Source organism: Littorina saxatilis, linkage group LG5 (genome assembly GCF_037325665.1).
Source record: "Littorina saxatilis isolate snail1 linkage group LG5, US_GU_Lsax_2.0, whole genome shotgun sequence".
NCBI lineage: Eukaryota > Metazoa > Mollusca > Gastropoda > Littorinimorpha > Littorinidae > Littorina > Littorina saxatilis.
Window position 1 is genome coordinate 47,478,056 of NC_090249.1, and position 18,444 is coordinate 47,496,499.

Consider the following 18,444-nt stretch of genomic DNA (forward strand, 5'->3'; position numbering starts at 1 on the left):
AGCCTACATCTGCAAGCAAACACATGGATAGGACAAACAAGGCAACTCCTGCAAGCATTCAGTTACAAGTTCAGTCTTTATTTTTGACACAGGTATTTGATAACTATACTGTATTTGACAGACTACAAGCCGCGACTTTTTTTCAAAAAAAATCACATTGCGGCTTATAAAAAGATGCAGCTAAAACGTTACCTAAACTTGAATAGCATTCACCTAATGAAACAAACTCACCTAAACTTGAATACCATTCACCTAATGAACTAAACTCACCTCGATTTGATCCGAAGAAACTGAGCTGTCTTTGTCCCCGTATTCGTTTGTATCCGTTTGCTTTTGCACTGCACTGGATTTACAATGCCGAAGACCAAAAGAATCGCGTACGATGCAGCATTCAAACTGAAAGCGATTGCACTGGGCGATGACAAGGGCAATAGGCGCGCTGCTTTTGAGCTTGGAATAAATGAATCCATGGTGCGACGATGGCGATCCGTCCGCCAGCAACTCTCGAGATGCAAGAAAAACAGAAAGGCTTTCCGAGGATGACGTCACCCCCTCGGCCTCGACTTCGACTTCTTCAGTTCTGGATGAAGCGATCATGTCGCTGTTTGTGTCCGACAGCGAGGAAAGTGACTTTTCTGGCTTCTCCGCAGCAGAATCTGATGGTTCCGACCAGGCCGACTGAACGGTAGACACCTTTGTACATGTGTGTGTTGGTTACAAATTGTGTGTGTGATATTTTTCTTCAAACTTTTTCCCTTTTCTTCTATGTTTCACTTGTTTATTCTTGGAGCCGATTTCGCCAAATACCGTACTTTCGTTTGCCTGGTTGTTTTGATTGATTGACACGATCTGATTATATATTTTTTCGACGGCGGCTAATATAGTGACGCGGCCTATACGTGGCTCGTCCCAATTTTTTTTTTTAAAGTCGGGGGTGCGGCTTATAAAACGGTGCATCTTGTAATCCGTCAAATACGGTAGTTTTTCCACAAAAAATAAAATCTTTGTTCTTGTTGCATACATCGCCTGAAGTTTACAACTTTGCAAGAAATCACAAAAAGCAGTAAATCCACATGAGGTTTAAAGACCTTCAAATTCTGATAATTGGGTCTTAAAATGGGGGTAAATTTACAGAGTTCATGAAGAAAAGATCTCAAAAAGCAGGATAAAAAAAACCCACAAGAATGATAGATCATTGGAACGTTTACTTATTGACAAAACTAAACGTTACAGTTAAATTTTTACTCTACCTTGACCCAGAATTTCCTCGTAAAGCAGGGTCTTAAAATGGAGGCAGCCTTAAGTTGGGGGGTCTGAAAATGGGAGTTCAACTGTATTAGTCCTCATTTCAGGCAAAAGAGTTGATGGAGAATATCACTGTTCATTGCTGAGTCAGTCGTTGGCATGTGTGGTCTCCCTTCTCCTTGCTTTTTTCCAGCTTAGCGATACGAGAACCAAACTGAATGGCTCTCTTGGGCAGGGCAGCAGTGGTAGGCAGACCCAAGCGCAGAGCCAGCAAACGCAGCAACACTTTTTCACCCACTCCCCGAGGCAGTCGCAGGTCAGCCTGAAACACAGAAAACCCATCCAGTCATACAAGGATGGTTGATACATGTTGCTTGTATTTTGGACCAAAATATGACATTCTACACAGATCTAGAAAGTCATTGTCCTCCGAGACCTTACCACCACTAATCCAAACAGTGTGCCAAATAGCCAAAACGTTCGCCAAAATTGTGCTAAATAACCAAAAAGTGTGCCAAATCGCCAAAACAAGCGCCTTTCAGCATGTAACAAATTGAACAAAATTGCATTATGTATGAATATTTTAGTTGAAGTGCTGCAATATTTTATTTGGCCAGATTCTTCTTCTTCTCCTTCATGATGTCCAGAGTTAAGAGAGCTCAAACCTTGTGATGGATGGGCAGACCAGCAAGTAAGGCAACAACATCCTCATCCAGAAACGGAAAGCGCGACTCCTTGCCGTGATCTGTGATGACCCTGCACAACACAACATGGTGAATGCCTCGTCACTCTAGACGGAAAATCCTGATGCTAAGAATGCAAGTATTTGCAACTCTTGTCGTACATTTTGTGAACATTTGTTTCTGAAATCTGCCAGTATTGTTCAAATTATTTCAATAATAGAAAATTAGCCTAAAACAGACATTAGCCTAACAAGAACACTTTTGAGACAAAAAGTTCATTTAATTTCATTTCATTCATTCTGAAAAATTCAGGTCGCTCCTTCCCAGTGGAAAGCTAGCAGCAACAAGAGTGGCGCTACCCTGGTGTGTGCGCTTTTAGGTGAAATCAGCAACCTGCAGTTATGGCAGAATGACCGAGGTCTTTTACGCGCCACTGTGGTGACACAGGGCTGGGACATGGATACCGTCTCTGAGTCTGCACATAAAGTTGACCCATGTCAGTGCCTACCTGGATTCGAACCCGTGACCTTAGGATCACAATTCCAGTGCTCTACCCACTGAGCTACCCGGGACCCTAGGATCACAATTCCAGTGCTCTACCCACTGAGCTACTCGGCAAATATCGAACAGACAAACACAACAACAAAAACTCTGATCTTAAATGACAAAATATCCAACCTGTCATCTCGCCCAAGATTGCGGGCTGATATACGACGAATCTCCATGTTAACCTCAGTCAGAAGGCCTAACCAGGACTCTCCCCTGAAGACAAAAATCATGACATGAACACTGCAATCAATGAATCTTAACCACTACTGAAAAAAAAAGAAAAAATACACAACTTCCTTTCTTTCAATGATACAGCCACAAACATAATTCACTGCAGAAGCCTCTGTGGCTCAAAAGTGACAAGAATCAGACAGTACCTGCTATTCCGACTTGGTCGTGTGACAGACGTTTTCTTCCACACGAGATTAGGTTGATTGTCTAACGAAGCCGTCAGACTGAGTTAGACATCAGCTAATCGAGTGTGGAAGAAAACTCTGTCACACGACCAAGTCGAAATAGCATTTATGTCTCACAGCTTCAACAGAGGAGAGAACAAACACGTTAGGTGTACTCAAGCTTGACAAACCTAAACACAGGAGCAGCCATTGTGGAGAGATCTACTTTTTGACGGAAGTGACCGAACAACTGTGAATGACGTCTCGGTATAAGTAAATGACGTCACAGTCATCTACACAGTCTGTATCTTTTGAAGCATCGCATTCTTCATGACGTCTTTCTGTGTCTGCATCCGCGAAATGTTTGTTCATTCCGGGATCTTTGTCATCTATGTTCAGAACTCTGTCCTTATAATTTGACTAACAGGCCTCCTGAGCTAGCCACTTTCCCAGGGCAGCTAAATTCGCGTATGGAAACAGTACTGTCGTCTGGGATGCCGTTTTCAGTATTCTGAGCGTTGAAGAATGTGTAAAGAGAAGAAACGATAACAGCATGAGAAATAAAAGTCGTGTGTTAATTTTTTGGCTTTTGGAGGGACGATTTTGAGTTTGAATCCGTTCTTGCCATGCTCCTAAAGCGTGTAACATACAATCTTGCACACGTTTGCTTTAGTAGTGGCAAAGAAGGAAAGCGTGTGACATAAGCCTCTGTTGCTCAAAGGTGACAAGAACCAGACACAATCTTCTTGGTTTGAACTGTAATGCATGTGGAACACAGAAGGCGGTGTGGACTTACTTGAAGCGAACCCTGTGTCTGGAGTAGCCAGCCAGCTGTTCATCCGCTCCCATCCCACACAGAATGACCTGAGACATGACAAAATCATCATCATGGGGTCAAATATTCTCACCTCAATAGCTTCATACAATCTTATAGCACGAAGAGCATTATGCTCATGTGACCCACCTGCGCCATATGCAACATGAAAAAAAAATTAAGCTCTAGCTACATAAAATTTGCAGAAAATTAATTTTGACAAGGGGTCGATCAGGGTCATGTTTGGAAGTAATCAAACCATAACAGACTGTACAGTTTTAAAGCTCTTAATTCCTTTACAAATTTTAAAGAAACTGATCATTTTTCGATTTTTTCACCAAACGTGCGCCTGCAAGGAACTTTACAAGGCCAACCAGATTTTTGTTATGTCTGGAGATCATCAAACTCTAAAAACATCTGAATTTGCAAAGCTCTCTTCTGGCTATCTTTGCTAAAAGAAAAAAATATTTAAACATGATTTACACTCAAAGATTAAGATTAAGGCTAAATTCTTAAGTGGAAGCGTTTCCCACCAAAGTTTAAAGTGAATGAAAAAGGTACCCTTGCAGTGCTGGTATAGGGAGCACCTTTGTTGGGTCCATTACCCAGAACCCCTTGACCCCTGGCGGCAAACCACACGGCACACCCAATGCTGTCGTCCAACACCGTCGTCGATGGGTACACCAGGTGACGCACGTACTGGGACCTGTACAACAGACATGCAAGAAACCTGTTTCGTGGAGGCAAGAGTTGCTTGTGCCTAGCCTCTCGCACATACTGAGACCTACAACAGACAAGACACCCGTTTCATGGAGGCAAGAATTGCTTATGCCTAGCCTTTCGCACATTAACTGAGACCTACAACAGACAAGACACCCGTTTCATGGAGGCAAGAATTGCTTATGCCTAGCCTCTCGCACATACTGAGACCTACAACAGACAAGACACCCGTTTCATGGAGGCAAGAGTTGCTTATGCCAAGCCTCTCGCACATACTGAGACCTACAACAGACAAGACACCCGTTTCATGGAGGCAAGAGTTGCTTGCGGCTAGCCTCTCGCACATACTGAGACCTACAACAGACAAGACACCCGTTTCATGGAGGCAAGAGTTGCTTGCGGCTAGCCTCTCGCACATACTGAGACCTACAACAGACAAGACACCCGTTTCATGGAGGCAAGAGTTGCTTGCGGCTAGCCTCTCGCACATACTGAGACCTACAACAGACAAGACACCCGTTTCATGGAGGCAAGAGTTGCTTGCGGCTAGCCTCTCGCACATACTGAGACCTACAACAGACAAGACACCCGTTTCATGGAGGCAAGAGTTGCTTGCGGCTAGCCTCTCGCACATACTGAGACCTACAACAGACAAGACACCCGTTTCATGGAGGCAAGAGTTGCTTGCGGCTAGCCTCTCGCTATGCAAGATAGTGAGGGTGTACAGTGGAACCCCCTTTTTATGACCTCCAAATATCTGAAAAATCAGGTCTTAAAAAGGAGGGAGTCTTAAAATATCTGAAAAATCAGGTCTTAAAAAGGAGGGAGTCTTAAAATGGGGGAACATTTTAAACTGGCTGTCAACAGAAAATCTTAACAAGTCGCGTAAGGCGAAAATACAACATTTAGTCAAGTAGCTGTCGAACTCACAGAATGAAACTGAGCGCAATGCAACGCAGCAAGACCGTATACTCGTAGCATCGTCAGTCCACCGCGCACGGCAAAGGCAGTGAAATTGACAGGAAGAGCGGGGTAGTACTTGCGCTGAGAAGGATAGCACGCTTTTCTGTACCTCTCTTTGTTTTAACTTTCTGAGCGTGTTTTTAATCCAAACATATCATATCTATATGTTTTTGGAATCAGGAACCAACAAGGAATAAGATGAAAGTGTTTTTAAATTGATTTCAAAAATTTAATTTTGATAATAATTTTTATATATTTAATTTTCAGAGCTTGTTTTTAATCCGAATATAACATATTTATATGTTTTTGGAATCAGCAAATGATGGAGAATAAGATGAACGTAAATTTGGATCGTTTTAGAAAAAAATAATTTTTTTTACAATTTTCAGATTTTTAATGACCAAAGTCATTAATTAATTTTTAAGCCACCAAGCTGAAATGCAATACCGAAGTCCGGGCTTCGTCGAAGACTACTTGATCAAAATTTCAACCAATTTGGTTGAAAAATGAGAGCGTGACAGTGCCGCCTCAACTTTCACGAAAAGCCGGATATGACGTCATCAAAGACATTTATCAAAAAAAGGAAAAAAACGTTCGGGGATATCATACCCAGGAACTCTCATGTCAAATTTCATAAAGATCGGTCCAGTAGTTTGGTCTGAATCGCTCTACACGCACGCACACACGCACGCACACACATACACCACGACCCTCGTTTCGATTCCCCCTCGATGTTAAAACATTTAGTCAAAACTTGACTAAATGTAAAAATCAGGTCTTAAAAGCGAGCGAGTCTTAAATTTGGGATTCTTAAAAGCGGGATCCCACTGTATAATTGTGAAATGATTTGGTAGCTAGCTCGGAGAGAATAAAACATGATTGGCTGATACTGAAAAAGTTGTCTGCACTCGTCACTAAACAGCCAATCGGAATGGCAGCTGTGCAGTTGCCATTTTTTCTTGTGTAGCGAGCACCTTCAAGGCATGCTTGCCTACTCTCACCAAATCCTAACGATCCTCGCGGCAAGGAACACTATTTCCTATGCCCACTCACTTTGCTCGCAAAATCTTGCTGCTGAGATACGGGGGATTGGACTCTGCCTTATATACAACATGGAAGAAAAATGAACTTATTTTCAAACAACAAGTTGTATCTTGAAAAATACACAGGATTGTACACTTGTCTATTTAACACACACACACACACACACACACACACACACACACACACACACACACACACACACACAACAATACCTTACCTTTGTTCTTGCAGCATTTCCTGTGTGACATTAACCTGCCAACAAAAATGAAATCAACAGTAAAATGAGCAAATCTCATATTTGTCCATAAAAATAGCAGATTATCCCCACATGCCTACAAATAAATGTACAAATACAAACACGAAGTATCTCTTTCATGATTGACATGTCCACAACCTTGACAAACACATAATTCAGCCCATGAATTCAGTTGCAACAAAGTCAAAAATTGTTTGATACTCCGGCCAGATCACAGAATTCTCAGTTTTTGCTCTTGAGTATTCCCAAACTTTTTACCAAACCAAAGTACAAGCAATATCTTTCGACACACACACACATAAACACAGTGCAGTCACACACAGAGTGCAGTCACACACACACACAAACACACACACACAGAAACACTATAAACAAAAATTAAACAATCAAAAACTATTGCACATCATGATCAAATCCAAACTGAATCTGACCAACCATTTAAACACATTGCCCCGAAAGAGCGCATGCAGTGAACACCGTGACACACTATGAAAAGAAAAATACAGAATGAATACACTACGGCTGGTATGTATAATACAGTCGAACCTGCCTTAGCGACCACTTCTTGAGAACGACCACCTGTCCAAAACGACCACCCCAAAAGGTCCTCGACGGGCTTTTCTCTCTATATTTCACCTTTCTATACCGACCACCTGTCTATAAAGGGCACTTTTGGTCGGTCCCTTCGGTGGTCGCTATTGACAGGTTTCACTGTAATACTGTCTGTCGCAGTTTCATCTGCTGGTAGCATTAACTTCACCTCAACAAAGTTCCACTGTCGGTGAGGGTTGAGTTCAGCAAGGGCAGAGTACCCAGTGACCCGGTCAGGAACATTGTAGTTTGATGAACCCTCTGGTGCACAGGCATGCGCTGACCCCTCGTGCCTAAATACATAACAAAATGTGCATATGTAGGTAAAGGTTTACAAGCTTTTATTTGCGGTTACAGATATAAAATACATCTCATCCACACCGAACTCTGACATGTATTGCAGGATTTTTCCCCTGAGCACTTGGTCTTGTTCTCGCGTACATGTACACACGCAGGGGAATAAGGCACTTTTAATTGCAGGTCTGCACATAAGTTGACCTAGGAGATCGGAAAAATCTCAACCCTTACGCAGCCAGGATTCGAAGCCGCAACCTTCTGTATGGGAGGCCGGTGTCTTATAGATCTACAAGGCCACTGCGCCCGTCAAAATGAAATACAATCTACCGTATTTTCCGGGTTACAAGGCGCCACAGCGCATAAGGCGCACCCCCTTCTTTTTAAACAAAATTGTAATCCAGTCACCCATTGGGCGCAGGGGGCCGATAGGGCGCACCAAAATTAACAAAGTATACCCGTAACAAACGGTCGAAGAATGAAAATAAGCCGCACATCAAAGGAAGAATACAGAGTGGAAATATGTGTGCTCTGTGTGTGCGGCGAGATCAAAGGCAGGTCCATTGTGATAGCTGGGTTGCCTTGTTTAGACACTGACCTTCTTCCCAGGGGTCAATGACCCAGTTTTTGCTGTGAGAGGTGGTTCCCCTGTCATAGATCTGAGAGAGGAAACACTTCCTGCACCGGGGTCAGTGACCGAGTTTAACCTATGGGGCGGTCTCTTTGATGTCTTGAGAGGAAACTTGGCCAGGGTAGTACCTAGTAGCTGAAACATTGACTGGTACTCAGGCGGTCTCTTTGATTTTTTTCGTATTTCATACACGGATTAGGCGCTTCGTTATAAAAGACGCAGGGGTCAAACTCGAGGAAAAAAGTCGCGCCTTATGACCCGGAAAGTACGGTATGTTCCCTCTCCTGTACCTTTTGTTGTGTTTGTTGTGTTGAGGAGTAGGCGCTTTCTGTTGAAAGGCCACGTTGACTAGGTCAATGGACTCCTCCACTGGTACACACCGGTCAGCCAGGGCTGCCAGCACAGTGGAATCCACTCCGCCAGAGAACAGAACAGCGATGTGTGCTGGGTGTGTGTCCACACCCATGTTCATGACGTTTTGAGTCAACTCTCCCACACACACTTTCTGAGCTGATTCAACTTTTGAAAAATGTGTGTCTTGAGAAACAATGCAATTTGTAGAATGAGTAGACTTTGTGTCTTGAAAAACAACACGATTTGTGGAAAAACTTGACTTTGTGTCTTGAGAAGCAACACGATGTGTGGAATGAGTAGACATTGTGTCCTGAGAAGCAACATGATTCATGGAATGAGTAGAGCTGTCATGACTAACCTGACATGGATTACCATCACCCGACGCAAGACACGAGTCATTGCTAACACCAGCACTACAACAAATACCATCATGGCCATCAACCGAGGTGAGACAGAGGTCATTACGAACAGCAAGACTGAGGTCGTTACGAACACCATCACTAAAACAACCACCATCATGGCGGTCATCACATCTAACAGGATGCTGTTGGGAAGGCCTGGGCATATTGTGAACTCGCTTGCTCACCGCTCGTTGCAGTACATCTGTTAGCTGTCTTACCAGCAAGTCAAATTTCCCCGTCTTTTCTATTGCTTGCAGAACTTCCAGCAGATCAGGATTTTCAAGCAAAGAGTCAGCGTCACACAGCAAACTTTCACTCTCAGGTATCTCCATGTTGAGGACTGGCATCCATGAGCCAAGCTGACAGTCTGTGCGCAGGTTCACAGTGAAATGCGCATTCTGATCAAGGCCAAGTTTCTGTGCGACACTGCGGGACGAATCGGATGCGACCTCTGTATCTGTTCCAGGCCATACTGCTCCTTGCCAAGGGAACAGATGCAACGTGAGCGCAGTGTGAGTGTGAGTGTCGGTGCACTTCTCATTGAGAGTAGAGTCGGCACACACGTCTTCACAATCCACAATGCTGACTTCAGGGTGAGAAGACTGCAGGCAGAACATCCCCAAAGATGGAATCTCCTCATACTCCTGAAACGCAACAGACCTCAATGTTTTCATCAAAACTTTGTACAGTGGAACCCCCTTTGTAAGGCCTTAAAAAATATATGAAAAAAATCAGGCCTCAAAAAGGAGGGAGTCTTAAAATGGGGGTAAATTTAGATGGGATATCAACAGAATGTCTGAGAAAACAGGGTCTTAAATATAAAAGGGAGGGAGCCTTAAATTGGGGGTGGGGGGAGCCTTAAAAGGGGTGTTCCACTGTACACTCAACCCATGTCAACACAATAGCAAAAAGTACAAAAAGACATTCTGACAACGTACTTCACATAAACAGCATCCAAGTACACACATGAAGCCATTCTTTTGTCAGTAAGCTGTGCACATTGCATGTTTCTTTTCAATCATTCGACTACCATCCCATTCTGAAAAATTCAGGTCGCTTCCTCCCAGTGGAAAGCTAGCAGCAACAAGAGTAAAGTCTGGCTACCCAGGTGTGTGTGTGTGTGTGTGTGTGTTAAGGATTAATCAGCCCCATGCATATGGCAGAATGACCGAGGTCTTTTACATGCCACCGTGGTGACACAGGGTCGGAAATGGATACTGTCGCTAAGTCTGCACATATAGTTGACCCGTGCCTGTCCTGGGCTGGATGCGAACCCGCGTCCCAATGATCCAATGCTCTACCAACTGAGCTACTGACCCGTGTTGTGTCAATGTTACACACACACACACACACTCTCCCAAAAAACTGCTTTACTGTCTCTAAGTCTGAACATAAAGTTGACCCGCGTTTGTCCCGACCAGGATTCAAACCTGGATTCAAACCTGGAACCCTAGGAGCACAAGTCCAGTGCTCTACCAACTGAGCTACCAGGCCACCTTGGGGTGTTGTGTCAATGTTACACACACACACCCTCCCCCAAAACTGCTTTCATACCACACACACACCCCTCCCCTGTAGCTTCCTTCGTTTTTGTTTGTTCATGTCTTGCCCTTTTCTTCATTAAATCAAGACGGACACTTTTGCTCTGAAAGTTCACCATGGGTTTGACGGGTACTGACGACATAGCAAAACGGCCATCCTCTTCGCTTGGCAGATGCCAGAGGAGGCTGCGTCGACCAAACACATCGCGTCCAAACCACAGTCGCTTCTGCCGGGCCTGGAACAAGTAAGGACATGCTCTGAGACATTAACAATCTACCCATACAAGGCTGAGAGATAACAATCAGAATATGTACCCACCCCCCACCTTCATCCATCCTCTCTGTGGCATATTCACCGTCTCTTTTTTTTTGGGGGGGGGGGGGCAATTTTCTGACTTACCCTCCAAGCCAGTAGCCCAAAAAGTTGAGGCACACCTCCCCATATAAGGCTGAGAGGTAACAATAACCCCATACAAGGCAAGTCTTACAATATTTAAGAATTGTAAATTTGCCAATGTTTGGCGTTGAAATCAGTACCGAACTACATGGTTGTTAATCAGCTTGTTGTGGTTGTTAAGAACCTTGAAAACCATCACCATGATACCAAACACCAACTTCAAGAGATCTTATTTTCAACTATAAAAAACCTGAACATGTCAAAACAAAGTATGCTACAGTCCTGACACATTTTTTTTAAGTCATCACTTTAAAATGTCTCTCCTCTTTGCTTCATCACACCAGCAGACAGCTGTTGTCAGCATGTCCCAAGTCTTACCTGCCAGTAAATCAATGCCCAGGGCCCTTGTACACACTGCAGAGTGGTCAGGATTTCTTGCTCACCTCTGCATGCTCCCAGCCGGTTAAACAGTACCTTGGTATCATTCTCCCCAGCTGCTACCTGACCATGGTAAACAAACAAATTAAAAAAAATGGACGTAAACAAATTAAAAACACAAAAACAAGAATATGTAGAGATGACCATGCATATGACGCTTCCAATTTGGGTTATTTTCAGATTTGTACCTGTAGAATACCAATTATGAACTGTCATTAGCAAAAAAAAGGGTGTTCCTCCGATAGCTAGATTTAAACTTAGCGACCATTCTTATGAAAATGTATTAGCAATATATATAAATTTACTTCTATTTCAGAGTAAGAAAGGACGAGTACCTCAATGCCACCAAATATTTCCCCATTCCACAGAAGCAAGTCTCCGTCATCATTGCTCACAGGCTGCGGAGTCATGCAGCCCCGAAGATGGAGAACATAGCCTGCAAACAAGGCCTGGGACGGTGACCACGATCCCTGGGGCATTGAACATGAGGCCTGGGCTGTCGTCCACATGGGACAGGAAACTGATGCATGAGCATCAGGACCACGCCGGCTCAGAAAGGAGTTGGCTTTGATATAATCCTGCAAAGAAAGGAATCCCAAGACAGTCCACATGCTGGTTATCTCCTTCACCTCATTTGATTTTGAGCAGTTGTCACATGGCCCATGTGAAAGAAATCTTCAATACAAAAAATATGCCAGATAAGCGTGCCAAGAGCCTTTAAAAAGCTTTCTTTATTTCTTTATTTGGTGTTTAACGTCATTTTCAACCACGAAGGTTATATCGCGACAGGGAAAGGGGGGAGATGGGATAGAGCCACTTGTCAATTGTTTCTTGTTCACAAAAGCACTAATCAAAAATTTTCTCCAGGGGCTTGCAACGTAGTACAATGTATAATTACCTTACTGGGAGAATGCAAGTTTCCAGTACAAAGGACTTAACATTTCTTACATACTGCTTGACTAAAATCTTTACAAAAATTGACTATATTCTATACAAGAAACACTTATCTCTTAGCAGAGAAAGAGAGAGAGAAATTAATTTCCCTTCACAGACAGCCTATTGGGGGCATCAGACCCTCCTCAAGGGGGACCGAGATTTACAATGCAAAGCCCCTTTGTGGGGGACATATCACAAGGAAATCTAGTCCTGAGGCTAACCATTGTTTTTGTACGTAATCAAACACTGTACATAAGGAAGACGTGGAACTTGCGAAGAAAATGCGAAAAAGTGTTTGTGGGTTATCGTCCCTAGTCACATGCTGACGGCGAAAACAAAATGGCGGATCGCGTAGGTACCGATCGCGTGCGAGGTGGTGGTAAATTGTGCTCGGCTTTTTGTTGCAAGAACGCCCGTTACAAACAGAGCTGCTTCGGGAAAACTTTCCACAAGTTCCCTAAAGAAGAAAAAAGGTGGGTTGTGCAGTGATTATTTCATCAGGTTTACCTTCTTCAGAATGAGAATGCAATGGCTCGAGTCAACTCACTCAGATAAGCCAACTGTCTCTGGGCATTTTTGTCTGCTATGATACTACAGTATTTATAGAACTAATATGCAAATGAAATATTACAAACATAGCATGGATCGGTTCATCCTGAGATTTCTGTACTAGCTGTACTATGTACGCGTGTGTCTGCGTGTGTACCTGTGCCTGTGTACACTGTACTTACGACTGTGAGTGTGAGTCAGCAGTCAGTACAAAACAACAGTTTACACTTGATGACAAACTACCCGTGGGCATATTTGCCGAAATCTTTATCAAACCTTGCTTACGGGAAAACTACAGTACAAAGGTACATCACTCATCCGTTTTGCGTTCAGGCAGAGCGTTAGATTTAGACTGAAGATCTGATTTATTTTTTGTCTTTCCTTTTTGCTTAGTTTAACAATAACATTGTTGTTTTTATTGTCAAACTAGGTGCAGAATATGGATGCAATTCACAAGGTGAGAGGACTTTGAAAAGCTGCAGCCAGCTGATGTTCAAGGTCTCAAGCTTTGTACTGATCACTTTGAGGCCAACCAGTAAAACAATCCTGCAGAGAGGATCACTTGTGTGGAATGCTGTCCCGACATTGTTTGCAGTGCCCAATCCACCACCGAAGGTTATTTATTTATTGGTTTTAGGTTTTTGCAAACCAATGAAGCACACTATTAAATGCAGGTTGAGTAATGACAAGTTTGAGGCTGATGTAAGAATTGAAAAAAAACAGCATTGTTCCCATCAAATAATGCCTGTTTGCATTTAGCGCAAAAAAATGATAAGGCCAACAAAAAAAAGTTACTTATTTTGGATCGACGTCTTGATTATGATGATATGATGAACTTATTTTGCCAAAAAACAGCCCCAAATGGCAAAAAAAGTATAGGGTCGGCGTCAACAACAAAAAAGTTGTATGTTTCTGGTCACCTGACCCTACCTATGTTTTCCCGACGACCCTAGACTTTTATTTTGCATTTTCAAAAATAAAAGGGGTATTCGAAAATCAATTGTTTTCCTGTTTTTCAACAAAATAAGTTAAAAAGATGGTTTAAAAAAAAAAGTTTAGAAAAAAAATCTCCACCTTTAGTCATGTTAGGCCACAAAAAAAGTCTGTTTAAGGTAACATAGGCCCCCCAAAAATAGCGTCGGTAGGTCGGCTTTTTATTTTTGTATTTTAGCCATCTGAATATTTTAATTTCATTTTTTAATGCCCCAAAAAAGTCTAGGGCCGGTGGGAAAAAAATAGGGTCGGTCCGGATACTGTAAACAGATTATTTTTTGTTTTGCCTTACGAGAAACATACACTTTTTTGTGTGGCCTAAGACCAATGCCATGAAATTGGGAGAATTGTTTCATTGTGACTGGGTGTTGGTTGTGAGTTTGTCAGTTAAAGAGCTGTGCATTTGCAGGTTGCTAGTGGGAGGAAGCCACCATCGCAAAGGGTAGCTACAAATGAAGCCAGCACCGACCTGTCGCCTGATGCACAAATTGTTCAACCAGGTAAGAGATTTTTAACCATGAAGAACACCCTGACATCAAAAAATGTTTAAACCCATCCATTACATAGTTGATAATTGCTGTATAGGGTGACGGGCGCTGTGGCGGGGTGGTAAGACGTCGGTCTATTAACTCGGAAGGTCGAGGGTTCGAATCCCGGTCGCGGCCGCCTGGTGGGTTAAGTGTGGAGATGTTTCCGCCCAGGTCAACTTATGTGCAGACCTGCTAGTGACTTATCCCCCTTGGTGTGTACACGCAAGCACAAGATCTTGTAATCCATGTCAGAGTTCGGTGGGTTTTAGAAACACAAAAATACCCCGCACGCTTCCTCCGAAAGCGGCGTATGGCTGCCTGAATGGCGGGGTAAAAACGATCATACACGTAAAATTCCACTTGTGCAAAAAAAATGAGTGCACGAGCGCAGAAGAAGAAGAAGAAGCTGTATAGGGCGGATGCATGGATGGATGAAATTGTACCTGTAGTTCCAACACGTAAAGATGGGAAACATATCCTGTTAGAGGCATGGTGTAACAAGAAACAATTAAGTGGCTCTATTCCCATCTCCCCCCCCCCCTTTCCCCGTCGCGATATAAGCTTCGTGGTTGAAAACGACGTTAAACACCAAATAAAGAAAGAAAGAAAGAGGCATGGTGTGTGAGGAGTTTACCTGGTACTGTTGTCCTAATCAATCAATCAATCAATATGAAGCTTATATAGCGCGTATTCCGTGGGTACAGTTCTAATGGCCTCACCCATTCAGTACCAAACAAGGTCAATTCCATCATTGTTCCACATCGTATCCATAGTTGCTAATACACTTCATTTCTGGCCTGCCTTCCTACGCTATTGTTTATTTTCATTTTGTGATTTAATTACACGTGTTTTAATTTCTTCCAGGTTGTAACTTGTTATGGTTATGTTATTTTATGTGTGTTTTCTTTTTTAGATGACATTCAGGCGATCCTGGAGGACATAGGATGTAAAGCATCAAAGTCGTCATCTTCCCCATCCCCTCGTGAAGCGGAACTTTGGCAGAAGGTCAACAAACTGAGGAGCAAGGTTTTCCGATTAGAAAAGAAAACGATGGAACCCCGTGTAAAACGAGCGAGTAAATTAGCCAAGCCTCCCAAGAAAGACTTTGTAGTAGAACAGTTGTCTCATATATTATCAGGCGAGGCGAGCTATTTTGCCATTTATGCCTGTTACATATTTACCGGTTATCTGCTGCTGTGTCCAATCCTGGCAGAGACGGGAACGCATGTTACCAAGGAGCTGAAGGAGAGTCAATGAGATGAGAGAATGTGATTAACAATTGCCAACTCTCTCCGTACAAAGAGGGTCCAAAATTGTATAAAAAAAATAGATGGTAGGCAATTCAAAATTAAAAAAAGGACTCTCGGAGCATGGACTTAATGAGTCAAAAATTAAAGAAGGCTCTATGAGCCGAAGTACATGTTTTGTCTATTGTCTTTTTTATTTTGAATTCCCTACCATCTATATTTTGATACAATTTTGGACCCTCCCTGGTGTGTTGTTTCTGATGTACCTTTTAGTCTGTTTACAGTAACATAGGCACACAAAAAGAGGGTCGGTAGGTCGGCTTTTCTTAAAAAAAATTTATAACCATCTTTTTAAATTATTTTTGCAAAAAAACAGGAACAAAATTGATTTTTTTTTCTTTTTCTTTTTTTCCAAATGCCAAAAAAAAAAGTCTAGGGTTGGTCTAGAAAAATAGGGTTGGTCGGGATACCGTAAACAGGCTATTTTGCTTTGTTTTGCCTAAGCAAAGACTAACAAACTTTCTTTAGGGTCTGACATTGTATACTATACAATTTTTGGGGTATTAACTAAATACATGTATACAGTTTTCGATTCCTTTTATACTTTTTCACAAATTAGCCCCCCCCCCCCCTTTTTTTTTTGTAGTCTGCCCTGGGGGCGGGAGGTCTCCTAATTTCGGTTTCTAGGGTCACCTTATGCTTCCCCATGAGCTGAGAACTTAATTTAAAATGAGCCTCGATTTTTTTTATTTGTATTTTGTAATTGTGCCTTTGTCCAGTCACATGATTTCACTTTGTACTTAAAAACTTGGCGCTGTCATCATTTATTGCTATTTATTGTTCAGTTGTTCAGTATTTATTGCTATTGGGCATCAGTTATTCAGTTGCCCTCTTTCGAATGAGCCATGCATGCATTATGGATGTGTTTAGCAATGTAAAAGAAGAAACAATGTGAAGCAAACATATAGCACCAAATAAAATAACCGAATCAGAATGGAAACTTCTTCAGTGTATGTGTGTGTGTGTGTGTGTGTGTGTTTGCTGTTTTAAATACCGAAAATGTGAAAATAAAGCAAGTCACAGCATGAGAAAGATCGACTGTACTAGTCATGACAAAGCAGGAGACAGCCTGGTCAGCATGTAGAAAAGGGGAATAACTCGTATTTAGCCATTCTCATTTCTAAGCATGCCCAATGAGGAAGTTATCCTTCTTCCCATTGTAGTTTCTTTGACGTAATCCAGACCCTATTCTTTCTCATCAGAGGTCAGGTGGTACTGATGGCAAGAGTTGTCAACCCATGGTATCCAACTAAGAAGCAAACCACTCTCTGAATGGTAGCTTCTGTTGGCATGGGAGACTACCCTCATCTGACAACCCCAAGGGGATATCTGTGAAGGGAAACACTTTGATTTAAGGCCAAAGTGTGGAATTGATATTTATTAAGAAAGAATTTAGAAATTTAGACAAGTTTTAACCAAGAAATTAGGTTAAAACAAGGGAAATTTGAAAAAGCCTAAAGGGATGTAACTCTGTACCAGCCTGCAGATCCAGAAATGAATACAGGAACAAGTTAGATCTAATTTTGAAAAGGTTAAACAGGAAAAGTGGTCAACTTTTCACTGTTGTTCAACACAGGACTTGGTAAAGAAGAATAGGTTTTCTGCAAGTAATTTTGAAAATGTGGTTACATTGAATGGAAGAGCACAAGAAGTAATAAGAGAGTGAAAATCCTGTCCAGTTTCCTGTCTTTGAATTGAAGACTGTATATATATGACAAACAATAGATTTAGTAAACTCACTCATACTCATAGTGAGACCACTGAAGCAAAATATTTCTTCCCAAATTAGCAATAGCATAATTCATCCTTCATGAGTTAACAATGACCACTATGAATGCCATGGTAGTTTTCAAAAACTATCCTTCCAAACAACTTTCATGTTCTTACGAGACCAAGAAGAGGAGACAATTCCCCGGGAACGGATGGCGCCAGGTTGCAGATGAAGCAGATTCCACACATGTTGATTGTACAGGTATCTATTTTACAGGAGCTCAGTAATCACACTTTCTGCAAATGTTCAGCTCAATTATAACATCAGCCTGTTAAATAAATAAACAAACAAATCAAAAACAACAACAAAGGTAAATAAATTAATTAAGAAAGGAATCATTTTAATTAATGAGATGATGATGAAAGGTGATGTCTTCATGTCGGTGTTACAAATGACTAGACCTAATTTACCAGTATTAAAGTTGTCATTGCAGTGAATCTTGGTAATGATATACTCAACACTTACTTAAATTCAAATTGTTAATAAAATTGCTTGTTACATTGAATGGAAGAGCACAAGAAGTAATCAGAGAGGGAAAATCCTGTCCAGTTTCCTGTCTTTGAATTGAAGACTGTCAGTGTCACCCAGCACAAATGTTGCTGAACATTCACAAGTGCATTTCATTGACTGATTTAGCTTTCAACTTGTCTCTCCCTATTTCTGTTTCCTCCCTGAAAGGCAATGTGTGTGTGTGTGTGTGTGTGTGTGTGTCCGTGTGTGTGTGATGGTGTGTGTGTGTGTTTGTGATGGTGTGTGTGTGTGTTTGTTTGTGTGTCTATGTGTGTGTGTGTGTGTGCTTGAGAGAGAGAGAGAGAGAAAGAGAGAACGAGCATGGTCTTTCTTCCTTTACTGCTCTCTCTCTCTCTCTCTCTCTCTCTCTCTCTCTCTCTCTCTCTCTCTCTCTCTCTCTCTCTCTCTCTCTCTTTGTCACAGGTGCAGGCGACGCGCACGTTTGTGTACATGTGTTACCGACTAACTTACCAAACTGTACTTTGTATACAATCCGGTGTCATTTTGGTCAAGCGGAAGTACACATTTTACT

The 18,444-nt window shown here is 42.2% G+C and overlaps 1 protein-coding gene and 1 long non-coding RNA gene across 4 annotated transcripts; one reads left to right on the top strand and one right to left on the bottom strand.

The window, feature by feature from the left end:
- Positions 1 to 57: 57 nt before the first annotated feature.
- On the bottom strand, positions 58 to 18,443 carry LOC138967302 (asparagine synthetase domain-containing protein 1-like). 3 transcript variants are annotated; one of them, XM_070339834.1, is made up of 13 exons: positions 18,384 to 18,443; positions 17,519 to 17,670; positions 11,652 to 11,894; positions 11,257 to 11,379; positions 10,598 to 10,717; positions 8,476 to 9,584; positions 7,430 to 7,553; positions 6,631 to 6,665; positions 4,248 to 4,392; positions 3,669 to 3,736; positions 2,607 to 2,690; positions 1,911 to 2,001; positions 58 to 1,567 (listed from the first exon to the last, which is right to left on the bottom strand). In XM_070339834.1, exons 2-13 carry the CDS (start codon positions 17,588 to 17,590, stop codon positions 1,382 to 1,384), a joined length of 2,400 nt encoding a protein of 799 aa, XP_070195935.1. In that variant the 5' UTR covers positions 17,591 to 17,670; positions 18,384 to 18,443; the 3' UTR covers positions 58 to 1,381. The 3 variants fall into 3 exon arrangements, with proteins under 3 accessions (XP_070195935.1, XP_070195934.1, XP_070195936.1); XM_070339833.1 differs by having other exon boundaries at positions 17,519 to 17,638; positions 18,384 to 18,441; XM_070339835.1 differs by lacking the exon at positions 10,598 to 10,717 and having other exon boundaries at positions 17,519 to 17,638; positions 18,384 to 18,441.
- On the top strand, positions 12,465 to 16,565 carry LOC138967313 (uncharacterized). The gene is made up of 3 exons (XR_011455911.1): positions 12,465 to 13,416; positions 14,204 to 14,294; positions 15,238 to 16,565. It is a non-coding gene; the product is annotated as an uncharacterized lncRNA (long non-coding RNA).
- Position 18,444: the final 1 nt, after the last annotated feature.

Excerpts from the sequence above, each read along its gene's own strand:
- LOC138967302 (XM_070339834.1), bottom strand. The coding sequence starts at position 17,590 with ATGTGTGGAATCTGCTTCATCTGCAACCTGGCGCCATCCGTTCCCGGG. Across the intron at positions 10,718-11,256 it reads GGGCATTGATTTACTGGCAG|GCCCGGCAGAAGCGACTGTG; the intron begins GTAAGACTTGGG and ends TACTTGTTCCAG. Across the intron at positions 6,666-7,429 it reads GACAGTGGAACTTTGTTGAG|GTTAATGTCACACAGGAAAT; the intron begins GTGAAGTTAATG and ends TTTTGTTGGCAG.